The sequence below is a fragment of the Hydra viridissima genome, unplaced genomic scaffold (genome assembly GCF_058129835.1).
Source record: "Hydra viridissima isolate aposymbiotic clone 2 unplaced genomic scaffold, HvirCarnegie_v1 scaffold_2, whole genome shotgun sequence".
Lineage (NCBI taxonomy): Eukaryota > Metazoa > Cnidaria > Hydrozoa > Anthoathecata > Hydridae > Hydra > Hydra viridissima.
Genome location: NW_028324301.1, coordinates 17,852,241 through 17,872,204, shown reverse-complemented (window position 1 = coordinate 17,872,204; position 19,964 = coordinate 17,852,241). Strand labels below are relative to the sequence as shown.

General features: G+C 28.5%; 3 protein-coding genes across 3 annotated transcripts; all 3 read left to right on the top strand.

Moving 5' to 3' along the window:
* The first annotated feature begins 940 nt into the window (after positions 1 to 940).
* Positions 941 to 9,191, top strand: LOC145194546 (uncharacterized). The gene is made up of 6 exons (XM_090080483.1): positions 941 to 1,581; positions 3,138 to 3,682; positions 3,897 to 4,114; positions 7,257 to 8,044; positions 8,304 to 8,467; positions 8,554 to 9,191. Exons 1-6 carry the CDS (start codon positions 1,258 to 1,260, stop codon positions 9,080 to 9,082), a joined length of 2,568 nt encoding a protein of 855 aa, XP_089936609.1. The 5' UTR covers positions 941 to 1,257; the 3' UTR covers positions 9,083 to 9,191.
* Positions 9,192 to 11,958: 2,767 nt separating this feature from the next.
* On the top strand, positions 11,959 to 18,321 carry LOC149892279 (uncharacterized). The gene is made up of 2 exons (XM_090079233.1): positions 11,959 to 13,035; positions 17,820 to 18,321. Exons 1-2 carry the CDS (start codon positions 12,080 to 12,082, stop codon positions 17,824 to 17,826), a joined length of 963 nt encoding a protein of 320 aa, XP_089935359.1. The 5' UTR covers positions 11,959 to 12,079; the 3' UTR covers positions 17,827 to 18,321.
* LOC149892280 (uncharacterized) lies at positions 13,952 to 16,377 on the top strand. Its single transcript, XM_090079051.1, has 2 exons — positions 13,952 to 14,515; positions 14,679 to 16,377. The coding sequence occupies exons 1-2, from the start codon at positions 14,083 to 14,085 to the stop codon at positions 15,686 to 15,688; spliced, it is 1,443 nt and encodes a 480-aa protein (XP_089935177.1). The 5' UTR covers positions 13,952 to 14,082; the 3' UTR covers positions 15,689 to 16,377.
* Positions 18,322 to 19,964: the final 1,643 nt, after the last annotated feature.

The following is a 19,964-nucleotide window of genomic DNA, read 5'->3' as shown; positions in this document are numbered from 1 at the left end:
GTTGTGGTAACTTTTTGACTTTGTAAACTTAAGAAATTTCAAAACCACGTGATTACGAAGATACATCTGATTTGAAATTTTATTTGAAAGTGTATATTGGTCAAGATTTATTACATAAACTTTATAATTCAATTAGCAGTTCTGTTCGAAATTCTAATTCGCTGTTCAAATTTTGATCTATGTTTGGATTAACTTAGAACATCCGAAGATCTTAAAAGCGTTTCATGACAAGATAGAATAGTGTAAAGAATCAGTATCGGGTTAAATCTGGGAGAAATACTAAATCTTTATATTATTAGGAGTGGGGGTTGTGGGATAGAGTGGTGGTCCCAGTGGGAGAAATAGATTTTAAAAGCCTTCGCAAATTCCTTCCAATTTCTAAGGTAGCAAACTGAAGAGACATTTTAAATTAACTTTAGATCCCTCAAATAAATGGGCCATTGTGTACTTAACACATCATTGTTGCTTACGCTTGGTCTGGGTTTTGATAATTATTTTGTTACCGTTGATTTTAAAAATTAAATGCATCAAAAACAACTTCATAGTTCTAAAATTCGCTTTCAATAGAAAATCTTAACGATATGAGGTAGCAGCTCAAACTTTTCTCAATCTTTTTAAAAAAATGCGCATTTCTCTGAGAGAAAGATCTACTCTTTTAACTACCCGGTTATTTTCTCAAGTCTTTTTGAAATAAATTTTTATGAAGAACAAACTTTTTGCAAAAAAAAAAAATTGTTTAATATACTTTAAGTTATATAGTGAAATTAAAAAACATTTTACAAACTTCATATGACAACTTTTATTTAAAAAAAAAATTCGATAATTCGCTGCTTCTTTTAAAGCGTCGGCTTTTGTCGTATGTATAGTTTAACAGCCGGTGTAAGTTGTTGGTACTAACACGTAAGATTTGAAAGCTTATTTTACGTATTGAAGAGAAAAAGAAACAGAATAAAAGAAGAATGGTATAATTAATTGTGATTCTGAAATAAAATTGAATTTTTAAATTAAGCGTTTCAGGAAAAATCAGGCAAACAGGTGTTTAAGGGTTAGCGCAAAATTTTATCATTTGAGAAAAGCAATTGTATTTGTTTTTTTTGAACTGTTTTTAAAAAAGTGGTCCGACAATCGTACTTAGTTAAACGCTTTTGTTTTTTTTTTTAAAAGCAGATTTTTAGCTTCGAAAAGTTTTTTTGAATGTTTATGGGATAGCAGAAAAGCTTGCGGGATGATACAATAGGATAACAACTCTTTTAATCTATGGGTACTATTGTCGATTGTACGATTGTAGTAATTTATGTCCACCTCATATGCTTATACAAAGTTTTGAGTTGCAGGTATTTATTTATAAGCGATGAAATCTGCGTGAGAAACCTTGTTGAGACAAATGATACCTCAAACCGGTTTACGATTTTAAAGATAGATAAAGAAACTACTGCAGATTTTTTGAACAAAAGTATTAAACAGTATGGCGCCAACGCTACGGCAGTATTTTCATTTACTGATCATTCTCAATTTATAAAAAATGTATACTTTCAAAGTTATCAACATTATTACAGTTTTGGAAGTAACCCTGTGCTATCAGTAAGTAGAATTGAATTATTATTATTATTATTATTATTATTATTATTATTATTATTATTATTATTATTATTATTATTATTATTATTATTATTATTATTATTATTATTATTATTATTATTATTATTATTATTATTATTATTATTATTATTATTATTATTATTATTATTATTATTATTATTATTATTATTATTATTATTATCATCATTATAATTATTGTTATTATTATTATTATTATCATCATTATTATTATTATTATTATCATCATTATTATTATTATTATTAGTAGTAGTAGTAGTAGTAGTAGTAGTAGTAGTAGTAGTAGTAGTAGTAGTAGTAGTAGTAGTAGTAGTAGTAGTAGTAGTAGTAGTAGTAGTAGTAGTAGTAGTAGTAGTAGTAGTAGTAGTAGTAGTAGTAGTAGTAGTAGTAGTAGTAGTAGTAGTAGTAGTAGTAGTAGTAGTAGTAGTAGTAGTAGTAGTAGTAGTAGTAGTAGTAGTAGTAGTAGTAGTAGTAGTAGTAGTAGTAGTAGTAGTAGTAGTAGTAGTAGTAGTAGTAGTAGTAGTAGTAGTAGTAGTAGTAGTAGTAGTAGTAGTAGTAGTAGTAGTAGTAGTAGTAGTAGTAGTAGTAGTAGTAGTAGTAGTAGTAGTAGTAGTAGTAGTAGTAGTAGTAGTAGTAGTAGTAGTAGTAGTAGTAGTAGTAGTAGTAGTAGTAGTAGTAGTAGTAGTAGTAGTAGTAGTAGTAGTAGTAGTAGTAGTAGTAGTAGTAGTAGTAGTAGTAGTAGTAGTAGTAGTAGTAGTAGTAGTAGTAGTAGTAGTAGTAGTAGTAGTAGTAGTAGTAGTAGTAGTAGTAGTAGTAGTAGTAGTAGTAGTAGTAGTAGTAGTAGTAGTAGTAGTAGTAGTAGTAGTAGTAGTAGTAGTAGTAGTAGTAGTAGTAGTAGTAGTAGTAGTAGTAGTAGTAGTAGTAGTAGTAGTAGTAGTAGTAGTAGTAGTAGTAGTAGTAGTAGTAGTAGTAGTAGTAGTAGTAGTAGTAGTAGTAGTAGTAGTAGTAGTAGTAGTAGTAGTAGTAGTAGTAGTAGTAGTAGTAGTAGTAGTAGTAGTAGTAGTAGTAGTAGTAGTAGTAGTAGTAGTAGTAGTAGTAGTAGTAGTAGTAGTAGTAGTAGTAGTAGTAGTAGTAGTAGTAGTAGTAGTAGTAGTAGTAGTAGTAGTAGTAGTAGTAGTAGTAGTAGTAGTAGTAGTAGTAGTAGTAGTAGTAGTAGTAGTAGTAGTAGTAGTAGTAGTAGTAGTAGTAGTAGTAGTAGTAGTAGTAGTAGTAGTAGTAGTAGTAGTAGTAGTAGTAGTAGTAGTAGTAGTAGTAGTAGTAGTAGTAGTAGTAGTAGTAGTAGTAGTAGTAGTAGTAGTAGTAGTAGTAGTAGTAGTAGTAGTAGTAGTAGTAGTAGTATTATCATTATTATTATCATTATTATTATTTTGATTAAATTAAAAATCAAAGTCATTAGCAACTGAAATGATATTCATCAAGTAAATATTAAAAGATAAATATTCTAAAAAATTGTTTTTCAGCAAGCTCTCCAGAGCAGTTTGAAGTCCGGTATTTGTTTTCGTTACAATCAATTTTACAGAACGTCTGTGACACTTTTTATTAAGAGTCTATGGCTAAAAAACAATGCTGTAATAATAGACGATAGCTACTGTTCTCAACGGTTTTTAGATTTTATATTAAAAGATCTGGAAATATCTTACAGTTTAAATGATAGACTTAATTGGACAGTAATTGCCATTAATTTCACGAACGATAACAGCTCAATGCTGTCGGAGAAGCTGTACCAATTAAGAACAATTAGCGTTAACTTAATTGTAATGTTGGCACCTTTCGAATACTTCAATATGATATTTAAAGTAGTTAGCAAGTTTAATCTCCTAAATTCTCCTAATGCATGGTTAATCCCTGATTATGAGGAAGGTGTGATACCGCTCCAGAACTTCTTTCGCAGAATAATTTACTTCAGGTCATCAGATACTTTTGATTCGACATCTTATTCTCACACAAACCTTTCTCTTCAAACTTTAATAAACTCTTACGAAGAGTTTATTTTCAATTCAGAAAAGTAAGAAATATTCTTCATTTAGTTGCTTCGTAATCGCAGTTTAATCAAATTTATTGAGCTCTGATCATTGCGTGACAATTCAAACTTTTTGTTTGTTTTTGAATTTATAAAGCTTAGACAAAGCTATTTAAAAATTTTTGTTATAAATTCCCTGTATTGTTTAGTTGTGGTTTCTTGTTCTGAATATTTGATGCTGATATATGCTGTTTTCTAGTAATGGATTAGATGCTTGCTTGGATTGCCGTCTTGCAGAGTTGGTAGTCAGCCAATTACAACAATCACAAATTGAAAAGAATTACCATTTGACGGTGTACGAAATTTCAAAAAGTGCGAATGGAAATATCAAATATGTTAACTCAACTGCAGAAATCAATTTAGGATACTTGACCATTCATAATCAAAGTAAATTTTCATCGCTGCGTTCAACGACAGGTTTGTATCATTTGCTCATTTCGTGGTTGCACATTAAATGTTTTTTTGTATGAAATTATCTAAAAAGCTTTCGTCGGTAGTAATCGGTCGTGCGGGCTTCTACTACTGAAAAATGCACGAGCTTAAAAAAAAGGTGAAGGGTTCAGAAAAATTGTTAAAAAATGTTAATTTTCCTCTTTTGCTTGGTCATTCTTATCATTGGCTTGGTATTCACTATATGTATGTGTGCATGCATGTATGTGTGTATGTATGTATGTATGTATGTATGTATGTATGTATGTATGTATGTATGTATGTATGTATGTATGTATGTATGTATGTATGTATGTATGTATGTATGTATGTATGTATGTATGTATGTATGTATGTATGTATGTATGTATGTATGTATGTATGTATGTATGTATGTATGTATGTATGTATGTATGTATGTATGTATGTATGTATGTATGTATGTATGTATTTATGTATGTATGTATGTATGTATGTATGTATGTATGTATGTATGTATGTATGTATGTATGTATGTATGTATGTATGTATGTATGTATGTATGTATGTATGTATGTATGTATGTATGTATGTATGTATGTATGTATGTATGTATGTATGTATGTATGTATGTATGTATGTATGTATGTATGTATGTATGTATGTATGTATGTATGTATGTATGTATGTATGTATGTATGTATGTATGTATGTATGTATGTATGTATGTATGTATGTATGTATGTATGTGTGTATGTATGTATGTATGTATGTATGTGTGTATGTATGTATGTATGTATGTATATACTTGCTGGAATTCCCAGTTCAATGCGCCGGGTTTTCCAGCTGTTAGATATAAGACTTTACTATATTAATCAAGAATGCATTTGTAGCTAAGTGGCCGTGTTTTTGGAAACTAACTTAACTGTGGAAATTCAGCTTTTTCGCAACAAACACATTGGTAAATCATAATAATCTCTCCTAACAAAAACCTGCTTTACAAATTTTCTCAGTCATTTATACCCTATACTTTTCAAAAAATATCCTTCTAAAATTCTCATAAAAAACCGCTAACATAAATTTACAATTTTTTGGTTTTCAATGGTAAAAACAAATAAAAGTATTTGCTCCGTAATCACCTCCTCGCAGGGCAAGGAGGGTTAAAGGGGGCTGGAACCAAATTCCAGCCATAAGCACCTTGAACATAAAGTCCGGGGTGGTCCAAACCTAGCCTAAAACCTTCCCTGAGAGAAATTAGACCAGTGTGCAAAATTTGGTGGGGATCGGATCAAAACTGTGGATTTGTATAGCGCACATACACGCATAGACACATGATTTTATCTTCATATATAATATATATATATATATATATATATATAAAATTATATTGGATAGTTGTGTTGAACAAACGTACATTTGCAGAAAAGTTAACTTTATTTCAGTTTTTAGGCATTTTTGAAATCATTTCTGCTTCTGTATTATTATTGGTAAAAAGCAAAAATGAAAACCTCCATGTTATTAGCAAAATGTTAGATGCGTGGTTTTCCATTTTAATCAATAAAAATTTAATTACTGCTATGAAAAGTTAATAATAATATGACAGCTTTATTTTTCTCAGGGACATAAGAAACAACAGTAGAATCTCTTTGAAAACCGAAAAAACAAGAATTCACAAAGGTATAAACATCTTAAAAGGACAATATCCCCTAAATGTAACTAGGTGTTCTTTGTGTGGTAAGATATGGACTTGGATTATTGTTGATTCTACATTTAGTACTAAATAATTCCATTATACATTGAAGAGTTGCAAATCTGTCTTCAAAACACCTTTCATTTCTAAATTCTCTCTCATTAAATTGAATACGTCATCGCAAATCAATAAATCGATCTCGTCACATTGAGAGAAAAAATACGAATGCCAATTAAAGTGCTCCAAAGCTCTTTTATGATTTGGGTTTTAGAATAAATCACTTCAATTAATATAACCAGGTCAATAAACTCATAAATTTCATATATGTTGTGTCAACCAATTGTTCTAGTCTAATTCTACGAGCTTCAGAATTACTGCAGTTTCAACAATTCGAATCATTTTTTTTTTTTGTTACGTGAAATGTACTCCATTGATTTGATTATCATGATCAGTTTCTTGCTCTTCATCTTTATCATTGTCATCAGAAATAATAGAATCCTCTTCATCATCTGAGTTATTACGTGAATCATCTCTTGAAGATATTTTATTTAAACCAAAAAATATTATTAGCATCAAGCAGCATTCTTTTTTGGTCAACTTATTATAATACTATATAATTTCAACTCATTATAACAAATATAATCTAAAAAAATTTTATTTTATTTTTCAATAAGTAAAAATTGTGCAATAAATCAAACAAATATTATAAATAAGTATTATCTTGTGTCAGTAATGTAGTATTTTTTACATAAAAAACTATATCTGTGACATAAGCATTACCATATATGATTAAATAAATAATGTATACATGCTACAATTTCTCATAAACATCATATCAATGAAAAAACAACAAAAATAAAACAATTGAATTCATGTCATTTATAGTTTATATATTGTTATGCTAGTTAAAAATGAGGAAATTTGGTTGGGGTAAAAAAATACCCCAGCTGTTATTAACGCAATAGTATTTTAAGTTATCAATTATTGTTGTTAACTTATAAAATAAAAGATTTTTTACATTTAAAATTTCATTATGTGATACTAAAAGATATTCTAATGTTGCCGGTCAAATAGACTCGATTTGTGTCTGCGGCATATAAAAGTGCACCCTTCTGTGGTAGAGAAATACCCCGACATCCTTGTTAAATATTCAAGTTATTTCCTTTTTTTAATTATTCACTTCTCATTACTTTTTATCACTTATTTTTCACTTTTATTTTTTTGATAACTAAATATTGAATAAATTTAGATGAAACAGTTCGAACATTATTTTTTTGATAACTAAATATTGAATAAATTTAGATGAAACAGTTCGAACATTATTTTTTTGATAACTAAATATTGAATAAATTTAGATGAAACAGTTCGAACATTATTTTTTTGATAACTAAATATTGAATAAATTTAGATGAAACAGTTCGAACATTATTTTTTTGATAACTAAATATTGAATAAATTTAGATGAAACAATTCGAACATTACGCATCGTCACTATAACCGAACCCCCCTTTATTTTCGTGAGTGACAACGACTTTGATTTTGAAAACGAAATATGCAATGGTGTTTTTTGCAAAGTATTTGTCGATAAAATATCAGATTGGAAGCAATTATGCTGTTTTGGTTACGGCATTTCTTTACTGACTTATATCGTAAATTATCTAAATATTAAGGTCGACTTGTATGTTGTTAAAGACTTAAAATATGGCGATATTGTAGATGGCCAGTGGAATGGACTTATTGGTGAAATAGTAATGGGGAATGCTGATATGGCTATGGCAATACTGACAGTGACCGAAGAAAGATCAAAATATGTGGACTTCACCATACCATTCATGGAACAGTACACCGGTTTCATAACAAAGCCGGAAGCTTTTCACCTTTCTTTTTTTAACTGGGAGTTTATGGCGCCTCTTTCGGGAACCATTCAATTAGTTATATGGTTTGTAGTTATTGGAATGATGGTGCTGATCTATTTGTTCGAAAATATTACATATGCAGTAAGTTTGCAAGACCAAAAATACGCCGGCGAAAAATATTACACACTTTACGATAGCATGATATATATTGCCGGAGTTACTCTGCAAAAAGACATGGATCCAGTTATTCCGGTAAAATTAGGTGCAAGATTTATAGCTGTTATTTACTCGTTTGGAATGGTTATCCTCGTAACAACATACACAGCAAAGCTTGCAGAATACAATCTTCAAAAGCAGGAAAAAAATCCTTTTCTTGGGTCGAAGGATGAGAGGGTAGACACTTAGCTCAAATTTTAATTAATGAAATAATCTTTTTTCTAAACGCGTTTTTTAGTATGAGTGTTTTCATTTTTTAAATTTGCTTTTTCATGCATACAGGTGTTTTCATCCACAATTTCACCTTTAGGCGATTAAAGCACCTCGCAATCCTTTTTTTACTTTACTTGAGATGAATTATTTTTACTTTACTTGAGATCAAGATAGAAAATGAAATCAGCTTAGTTTTTGGTTACATAAGCTAACTGCTTTTTAGATTCGTAACCCAACGCCGAGTTTTAAATTTGGTACGACTAAAAGCACCAGTTACGTTGCGTACTTTAGATCCTCTGAAATACCTGAATTCCGAAGAATGGGAAACTTCATGGACAGCTACAATGTAAACTCTATGAAAGAAGGAGTAGACAGCGTAAAAAACGGGTAAGTTAGAATTTTGGTCTCTAAAACAGCATTATAAGACTTAAAAGTGCTTTAACTAGATTTTGATGTATTTATCAAATTTGTAGTTCATTGGGAGCTTTTATGACTGATTACATCTTCTTGTTTTGGTACGTATACGCAAACGATAATGAATGTGAACTTAGTTTGACTGAAGATGCAATTGCTAAAGCCAGCAATGCATTCGCCTTGAAGAAAAACTCTCCCTATTTAGAAGAAATGAATGAAGTGATTCAGCGCATGGTGGATGACGAAAAAATTGATGAGATGGAAAAGAAGTGGATGACAAAGTTTTGCCAGCCTGTCTTTCTTGTTTCAACAAAAACTGCCTTAAGTATTGAAAGTTTTGGTGGTTTGATAATGGTACTTTGCGTAACCATGGTTTTATGTTTCCCTCTCCTACTCCCTGAGACATTGTATTACAAATATCATATTCATTTAACATTAGCAGCTTTTATAAAAAAGAAGCTTGCACGGAAGAAGACTGAAACATTTGAAGAAGTATGCGCAGAACGTTTAAATTCTTCTATAACTGTAAACCGACTTGGTGTTGCAAAGTTTCCAGAAAATTTCAAAGCACGTTTCTCGGTGACGTAAAAAAGATGTTCCTTTTAATTATGTTGTTATTTCATTTTTTACTTTAACTGTTGTTGCTGCTGAAATTGTTATAATTATTATTGTTAATATTATGATAATTATTACTATTGTTATTTTTATTATTATTACTATTATTATTATTTTTACTATTATTATTGTTATTATTATTATAATAATAATAATAATATTATTATTATTATTATTATTATTATTATTATTATTATTATTATTATTATTATTATTATTATTATTATTATTATTATTATTATTATTATTATTATTATTATTATTATTATTCGTATTATCATACATTGAAAATATTTTGGTCCTAGATTATTTATGTATTGTATTTTTTAAGTAAATTACTTAAACATCCCATCTATTCAATTTCATTTTCGTTTAAGGCAACAATGTGTCTTCAAAATTTCCCACGTTTCATAGTTGATTGAGACTGGTCACATTGAGATTTCAATATCCTTGTTGTTGGGCGTACGGTTTATCAGTTTTACTCTTAAACTTTTAGTTTTACCAAAATACGGTTGATACTTTATTTAATCCTGACACCACTATTACTACTGTCAAAGATTTTCATATACTATCATAATTCTTTTACAAAAAATTGTTGAATGTATTGAATCCTCTACCAAAAGTCTTCGACTCAGAATAAAATTGACGTAAGAAAAAATTCAAAAGTAGCGATATATATATATATATATATATATATATATATATATATATATATATATATATATATATATATAGCGATAAAAATCAATCTAAAAATATTCCATTAGGTATTTGTGGATCTCATACTAAGAATATAAAGAAGCTTTTGAAAAAGCAATTAAAGTCTTCAGAGGTTTGATAAAATGAGGAAACATTTAAGCAAGCCAAAGAATGGAACAAAATTTAGATCTAGAAAAAAGAAAATAACAACGGATTAAATGTGACCTACTTTTGAGGTTTCAAAATAATTTTTAAAGTTGTAACTTCCATTGTTTTTCCGTTGTTTATGGTTTTTTCAAATTTTTTTAATATTCAGACATTTTTACTCAAAACAAACTTTATTTTACTCAAAACCTTTACTCAAAACAAACTTTATTTGATTGTATATTAGAAGATTTCATGAGCTAAACTTTCGGCAAATTCTTTACAAAATAAACTAATGAACAGTAACTAGCATAATTTTTAACGTTAATTAGTATGAAAATACCATTAGTTAACTAAATTTTACTGATTTCTATTGGTTACATTTGCAAAAATATTTAATACTTAAAATTCAGTATATGAAAGAACATTAAATTTTAAGGAACACAACAGTAAGTGAAGCGTTTGCTTACTTTCAACCTCCAAATATTTTAAAAAATTAACACAAATTTGCCAATCAAATTTACATAAAACTTAAAATACAGTATATCAATACTTCATGATTTTCAAAAATTTTCAATCTTATTTAGAAAGTTATGAAGTATTTATAGACTTGATTTAATGCAATATTCAGGCTATCGAGTTAAAATATGTTGTGCCCTAACATCAATCAAGTTATAATCCAGATCTGTTTATTATTCGGAAATTCTATCAAGGAAACAGTCTGTTGTTTTTGGTTTTTTTACTACTTTTTTTTCAAATTTTCCCAGTTTCTCTAATACTAATGTACTTCGTTTACTCTAATACTTATGTACTTCGTTTCGTTTGAAGAGATATCTATTTTAGCCATTGTGAAAAAAGTTAGCAGTTAAAAGGTTACTTCATCATTTATTTCCCCCTAATCAAAACCATAAAAATAAATTTTGACAAAATTAACAAAATCATGTCATGCATTTTGTTCATAATACACTTAAATAGATAAATCAGAGCAATATTTTCGGTGGTGTTTTCATTTAATTCCTAAATGCGTGAGTTCTTCAATATCAATAGACTTTTAGATGTTTTTTTTAAAAGTGTTAAAAGACATTCTTCTGAGCTCGCGATCTGCTTAGAGGAAAATTGACGAGGAGATTGAGTTGAGAAACAAGTAAAGGATGAAAGAGCAAGAGCACTTTACTAAAATAGAAAAAGAATCAACTTTTAATAACTCTAAGGCTCATGATGACCTTGATTTTCATATTGAATATGGAAAAAAGTTCGCAATAAAGTTCCAAATGTTTAAAACGTACCAAATGTGTGAAAATGTTTACGAAGGAAGCTAATATTGGACGTACATTTAAAGGTTTTTAAAGTAATTTACTTGAGTATCCAAATTTCATTTTCGTCAAAAGACATCAAAAAATTAGAATCAGTTCAAAATCTACTGTATACAAAAGAAAAAAATCTTTGGATTTGTGATGAGAAAATTCAGAGCATTGATGAAGCAAATTTTCACTGGGCGAGTAAAAAAACATTTTCATTTCGGAAGAATAATCAGAAGCATTTCAAAAAAATCATCCATCAAGTTTGATTGCTCTTCTTTTAAAGTATAATTTTGTTTTTTAAGAAAAGTATTGCAATGTTCTATCTAAAAGGGGAACAATATGTCTGCCTCGCTGGGTGCTTTAGTTTCAATGAATTAAAAGGAGAATGTAGTGACTATTGTATTACGCATAAGATTTCCACAATTCTGCAAATGCTTTAACCGTTTGCAGTAGTCTTTCATTTATAAAAAATCACGTGCTTGCTCTAGTGGAGCTTCAAAAATCTTAACTGGTTTTAATATTGCATTTATAATAACGGAAAGGGAGCTTATATTTTATTGTTGTCGAACGCAGTAGTTCTGTTATTTAATTTTACAAACGCCTTAAGTAAAAATTTAAATTTGTTTAAAGAGATGAATAATTAAAAAATCAAACGCTTGTAATGAAGCAGTTCATGTAATCGTTTTCTTATAAAACATTTAGCATTTCGTTATACCACTACCATATAGATTTTATGTAGCTTTGTTTAAAGTAATGCAATTGAAAAGTTTGGAAGCCGAAGTTTTTTTAAGCATATTACAACAGTCAGTCCGTTCGAGAAAGAAGAATGGAACGAATTGTAAAAATGGTTTTCGAAAATGCTCCTATACCACTGTATGCAATATCTTTGGCTCTTCATTCTCTTGGGATTTATTTGTTGACAGTTGTTCAGCAGAAGAGCAGAGCACAAGATGCGATATTTGTCAATTTGAGCATTGCGGAGATCTTTATGAGTTGTTGTGATCTCGCACAGAATATTTTAACGCGATCCTCTGTGCATCACCTTGTTATTGATTATTTGACCATAGTTCAATGCGCACTCTTTTTAATACCGAGTATATGGATCATGACTTTATTAGCTTTAAATCGTTTTCTCGAAGTTTACTTAAACATCAAATACAATCTTTTGGTTAATAGGAAGAAAATGCGCATCCTTTTACTTCTTTTTTGGACATTAGGTGTCCTGACTGCTTTCTTACTGGTATTTTTACGATCAAAATACGAACGTATTTCTACGAGTATATATAAATTTTTGCTGCCCATAAACGAAGGCTGCTTTTTTTTTATAGCTGTTGTTTCGTATTCTTATATATGGAAAAAAATCAGTGAGCAGAGAACAAAAACACATCGAAGAGCGCAACAGTTTCATGCGCAACAAAAAGGGTACTTAAGAAAAAACTTCTTCCCGCCATTTCTGATAATTCTTTCTTTTATTACTTTTGTGCTGGTTCCTGATATACTGAATTTAATATTTGTGTATACTCTGAAACTAAAAGAAGCTGACCTGATAAAAAGCATACTTCTAGTATTCTATGTAACAGGTTTTATATGCGATGCTTTGATTTACATCTTTTTCCAACCTCACGTTTTGCACCTGCTGTTTTATAAACTACGAGTTTTGAGCGACAAAACAAGTGTATCCGGTAAAGATTTACTTAAAGTCATTCGTGAGCGTGTTGAAAGCAATAAAACTATCTCTAGCTTGAACTCTGACACCAATATTGCGACCTTGGAAAAAGAAAGGTAGGAGTTTATTTTCATTTTATTGCGAAGAAGGAAAATAAACAGCATCGACTGAAGAACTTCATGCGGGCACTTTAGTATCCGTAAAGAAAATTAATAAGAACTCCTATCAAAATAACGCAACTTAGTGGATAACTTTGAATTATTTATTCAATCCGTTATAATAACGGTCCTATGATCATTTTGAGTTTTTTTTTAAAGGCGCTTTCCAAAAGATAAAAGATTTCCATGATATTTTTATGTAAAACACACATCAATTATTGTCCTATTTATACAATATAATTTATAAAAAATTTTTTGATTTTTAATATATAAAAAATTTTGTATAATTTGATTGTTAACATTAAGTATTATATTATTAAAAAACAGTGAATGTAATGGTTGAGATGTATTTATATACAGGTAGGGGAGAACCTTAATGAATGGGACAGTTTAAGCAAAATGCTTTTTAAACGTAGATAAAATTGTTTAATATATATATTAAAATATGTTTGACAACCACCGACTCTTGCTCGATGATATATTAAAACAAAAAAAATAGGTATTTGCATTTGACTATTGGTAAAAGGAGAGTTTTATTGGAGCATGATATTTGTCCCATTCATTAAGTATGTCTCATTGAATGGGACAAACATAAAAGAATTAAAATTAAACATGTTTAATTCAATTTCAAATTAATTTATTAATTGTAAATGTAGTGGAATATATAGATACATACATAAATTATATGAAGACTTCAGTGGAAAAACCAGCGATGTCACATTTTTGAAATTTTTGAGAAACTATTATTTTTCAAGCAAGCATATCTTATTTCATCTTTTATTTTAATTACCAAGTGAAAAAACTAGTCCACTCATTAAAAAAGAGGATAAAATTAAACATAATCAAATGGAACAATCAGTGATGTCAAGGGTTACATTTGGAATATTAAACCCGCGTTGTCAGACGTTTTTATAGTTTACGAAACCACGTGATTCCTTAATACCTCAAGTATTGGTTGAAAAAAAAGCCGCGGAAAAAAGTAAACAAAAAACAAAATGGCTTGTAATGATAGTCCGGTGGTTACAGAAAAATCAAGAAAAAAAAAGATTAATATTAATTCCAAAAATAGAAAAAAAAATACACAATTTATCGAGCCACATTATTGGGGCAGACTGTTATTGTATTCGACTTGCATGTTTTAAAAATATTAGTAGTGAGGAAAGGAACGAACTAACTAAGAACTTTAATGAATATTCATCTAAAAATAGTCAGGACGCGTACTTATCCACACTAATAAAAATCCAAAACATTAACAGAAGAAGACCACGACAGAATGCAGATAAAAATTACTTATACAATTTTTCATATTCTTATTGTGTAAGGGTGCAAAGAACACAATCAGCTATAGAAGTTCCAATCTGCATTAAAGCTATGATGTCTTTTTTCGGAATTACAAAAGCTAGGATCGAATCAATAAGGAAATCAGTTGCTACAACTGGTTAGTAAATAGTTAAAGAAGTTATTTGTAATATTTTAAGTTATGAACTAAACTATTTATATATATATATATATATATATATATATATATATATATATATATATATATATATATATATATATATATTTGTGTGTATGAATATTATGTCATTTTGTTCTTTTAGGTTGCCCTCCAATCGATGGTAGAGGCAAGCATAAAAATCGGCTACACAAAATAACCAAAAGTGACAGTGAAGCTATCCAAAAACATATATCTTCTTTCAGAGGAAGGTCATCTCATTATGCTATTGGAAAAACTAAAAAAATTTACTTATCTGAAGATCTAAATGTCTCTAAAATGTTTGAACTATTCAAACATGCATACCCAACTGTTAAATTAGGATACAAAACATACAGAGTAGTTTTTAACAATAAATTTACAATTGGGTTTGGCTTTCCACAAAAAGACACTTGTTTAGCTTGTGATGAGTTCATTGTAAATATAAAACACACTGACCAAGAGCTTTTAAATGCAGTTGGTCAAGATATTATCAAACCTAATAAAAAAAAAAAAGATCTTGAAACAGAGCATGATTTTCACACAAAAAAAGCTGCTGTATTTTATAACAGAAAGTCAGATGCAAAAAAACGAGCAAAAAACTCAGACATGTTTGAAGCTATTGCTTTTGATTTTCAGAAGAATTTACCCTTGCCTAATAAATCAACTAACGATGTGTATTACCAAAGACAGCTTAAATTTTTATCATTTAATATACACATCCTATCCAGTGATGAAGTATTTCTTTATACATACGATGAAACAACAGGAAAAAAGGGAGCTGATGATGTTTGCTCTATGCTTTATCATTTTATCATTAATCATCTTTCTGACACAGTCCTTGAATTACTTTTTTTTTGCGATGTATGTGCAGGACAAAACAAAAATTACACTGTGTTTCGTTTTTTGCATTGGATGGTTCACTTTCAAAAATGTTTTAAATGTATTAAAGTGTCATTTCCTATACGAGGTCATCCCTATATGGAATGCGATCGTGACATGGCAAATGTTAATATAAAGGCTAATGTTGAAATTCCTGAAGATTGGCGTCAGATTCTTAAGAATTGCAGAAAAAAACCTTCACCTTTTAACCCTTTTCCCGTTTGTGTTGCATATTTGCAACAAATGATTTGCTGATAAATGTTTTGGTTGTAAAGCTTATCCTCAACATTAGGTGTTTTGAAATATGTATTTCATATCTTTCATTTTTTATTTTGATGAAAACTAACCACAATTACATTTTCATTTGAATAATGGCAGCTCAAGAGAAGTTTTTCCTTTGGTATTTTGATTATAATGTGCCGGATAGAGGGTTAATGTTGTAAATTTTTTCAATGTAAATTTTTTCAGATTTTCTGATTACTTGAAACAATATTATAAGTGCGCATGTCCGATAAAAACTTGACCAGTCAGAGAACTTATCATTCAAGATATACACCCTGCACAACTGGAATGGCAATATTGAAAATACTGCTTTGGTAAAACGTAGACAAAATAATCAAACAGAAACTGCACTCAATCAGTTTAATATGTATTCCTCAGTTCTACCAACAAGTACTGCCAAGTATAACGACTTACAAGTTCTGAAGCCTATGTAAACCTGATAATCACAGTTTTTTTATTGTATAATCACAGTTTTTTTATAATCACAGTTTTTTCTATGTAAACCTGATAATCACAGTTTTTTTATTGTATAATCACAGTTTTTTCTATGTAAACCTGATAATCACAGTTTTTTTGATAATCTTGTTACTTCAAACACAGAAACACAAGATTCGGCATCAGAAGATTCGGATACTGATTAGAAAAATATATTTTAATTATGGTTATGTTTCTCATTAATTTCATGTTGGTCTCATTAATTTCATGTATAGTAATGTTTCTGATTAATTTGTGTTAAAATTTATGTTTTAATTAGTTTGACTTTGTTAGATAAAAAAAATCTATCGCTCCACAATAGATGTTAAAAAAAATTTAATAACTTCCCATAGACGTTTCAGCGGGATAACAAAAAAAAATTAGCTAAAGAAACAGCAGGGTCAACTGTCTTTTGAGGCCCCTTACATCATGAAGAGCCCATTTTTAAGATATTGTTTTGTTTTTAAACAAAAAAGAAGGGCTAAAAATAGTAATTACGCCACTTAAAAATTCCAAGGAAAAAGTCAGTGATGTCCATTTATTGATAACGAACTTTAGTTTCCGAAAAAAACATTGAAAAAATATTTATTTTTTATTTTTTAAGAAATAATCTGATATAAATATAGTTAATCTATATATATATATACATAAAACTAAAAAGCAGTGTATAAATTAAATTTTAAAGAACGTTTTGAACTTTAAAAATTGATTATCTCAAAATAAGAAAAATGTGATAACGCTGGTTTTTCCGCTGAGGTCTTCATATAGATACATACATTTAATTCTAATTAAATTTCAATTAAAGAAGAACTTTCTCATTTTAAAATATTATATTTAGTAATTTTTATTTTAGTAAAAAATTGCAGACTGCAGCATCCCCCTGCTGAGTTGTAAATAATACCTTATTAAATTCATTCAATAAGTAGTATTTTGTCGCATTCAATATGCGCATTACTTTATCCAAAAATGAATAGTCGCACCAAAAACACCATTAACTAAGCTTGAATGTTTTACACTCATTGTAGTACTAGAGACTGTTATCTATTTAAGCATGGAATTTTATTTTCCATAACTTCAAAAATTGCTGCAAAATCAGAAAAACAGAAACATTTTTAAAAATTACTTTTTACATTCGAAAACACAATAATATCCAATGACATTACGGTCATAGCGCAATAGGATGGATGAGTCGTTCAGTTGAATTCTTGTTTCTAGCACTCTTTGTTACAAGAATTTGAATATCCTTACATCGATGCTCCTATAAGAATCTGAGTTTGTCCCATTCAATACTCGTCCCATTCATTAAGGTTCTCCCCTACTTAAATTGGAAATTTTTTACCACTGCCCTATCGGCACAAAAGCGAAAAAAGAATGACAAGCAGGCCATTAAGATTAAAAATACACTTGTGTCCATTAAAAACCTCGTGGTTTTAGTGCACAAAAAGTAATTTTTCAAATACCTGGATAAAGAACATGAAGTGCTTTCTTTATTTTCTCCCAAACTTTTATCAAAAATTATTTTCTCCCAAGCTCTTATCAAAATTTCTCCCAAACTCTTATCTTTCCTTATCTTTCCTAAATTTTAAATTTAAGAAATGAATTGAAACTTCATTTATAGTTTTTTGTTTAGTGAGTGAGATGGAAAACTAATGCACAAAAGAAACACAAGAAAAATTATGGCCGAGGAACTTCATCAAATCTTCTTTGAAGTTTTCATGTTATATTAGGCATAAATCGAGCTGTTGAATTCCCAAGTTCAGTTCATCCGATTAAAATCGTGCTATATAAAGTAGCATTATTGTCTGTTATCCTCTTCTGATACTGTACCAATTTTGACAGTATCAGAAGAGGATAATGAAGCAATAAGGTTATTTTGTTGTCATACTGACAGCACCATGAAAAATACTTTAAGATGTCAAACCGAAAAAAAGGATGTTGTCTGCATATACGGAGGCTGTTTAAGACTCTTTCTATGCGTGGCTTTTAACACCTTCGATTTTAACAATTGGAAGAAGATCTTTAGGTCTCGAAAAAAAAGTACCAAAAATAAAAATCTTTTTTGGTTACTTTTTCACCTTTGCATCCCTGTGCAGCGACTTTGAAAGGTCAAAATTGTAAAAGTCTTTGATGATATTTAATCTTCAGACATATTTATGATATTTATAAAATATATATTTATAAAATATATATTTATGAAATATATATTTATAAAATATACATTTATAAAATATATATTTATAAAATATATATTTATAAAATATATAATACATTTTTATAATATGAGAATCCATACTTTAGAACTTTAGAAGCAGTAGCTGGCTTATCCCAATTCTTCTCAGATAAAATATTACAAGTTGCCTTTAAAAGACCGGTTAAACTTGTAAAAACCTGCTTTTATGTCTAAGAATTTTTATGTCTGAGAATTTTTTGTCTGAGATTTTTTGCATTTATAAACAAGTAAAAATACTTAACTATAAATTAAACTTAATAATTATTAATAAATAATTCAGTTCTGATATATTTAAGCAAAGTAATTCAATTCAGCTTTCATATATTTAACTAGAGTATTTAGCTATATTCAGCTAGAACTTTAGCGTTTCAATTCAGTTCTTATATATTCAGCCAGAAATATAGTACTTCAATTCAATTCTTATATTTTCAGCTAGAACTAAAAATAGCAATCAAAATCAGAGATATTTTATCGCATAAAATATCTCTGATTTTGATTGCTATTTTTACATTAAAGTAAATGAAACTTTAAAAACCGATTTAAATAGATTAATTATAGGGAAAGAAATTTATTTAAATGTTTTATAAAGGTTACATATATATATATATATATATATATATATATATATATATATATATATATATATATATATATATCTATCTATCTATATATATATATATATATATATATATATATATATATATAAAGATGTGAAGGGGATGATTTGCAAAAAAATAAAATTGATAAATATAATTAGAAAGAAAACATGTCCATTTTATTTTCTAAATTTATTTAAAGGTTACCATAGATTTTATAAAAAGCATATTATAAAATCTAAATAAAGTTGTTAAACTTCCACACCAAAAGAATTCAAAATCCAAGAAACGAATGAAAACAAAATGGGTGGAGATGTGCTAGTAATAAAACAATGTTAAATTCGTCTGATTCGTTGAAAAAACCAGATGCAAGAGTTAGTATCATGCAATCCAAAACAATCACGACAATAACATTTAACTGATAGCTTCAAAAGTATTGTAAAAGCATTTTTGGTATATCTTCTCACTCTGGAAAATATACCTGCATATAGTGTGAAGGAGAATGTTCCCTATAAGGAGTCTAATAATTTTAGTTACTTTTTTTATTAGTCTAAGTTATACTTAGACTAATAAAAAAATTACAATGGCAAAATATCTATGCTCAAGGTACAATTTATATGCTCAAGTAGCACTACAGTTGGAATGAATGCTATTAAATTAAAATGAGAGGTGAAATGAAAAAAAAGATTTCAACTTGATTTACCTTTCAAAAGTTAAAAAGTTGAAATTGAAAAGTTCTATCAGTTTTTTGAATTCTAAAGTTCATTTTAGTATCTATATCAATATACAAAACCAAATTTAAATACGATACAAAACGTTTCCTGGAAAATTTTTCTTTCATTTTCTCCCATTTGTGCTCTTGGAATCCTACATAATTTTTAATGTAATAAAGAAAAATACTTACCTGAAATTCAACATGTACATGTACTATATAAGTCGGCATCTTAAG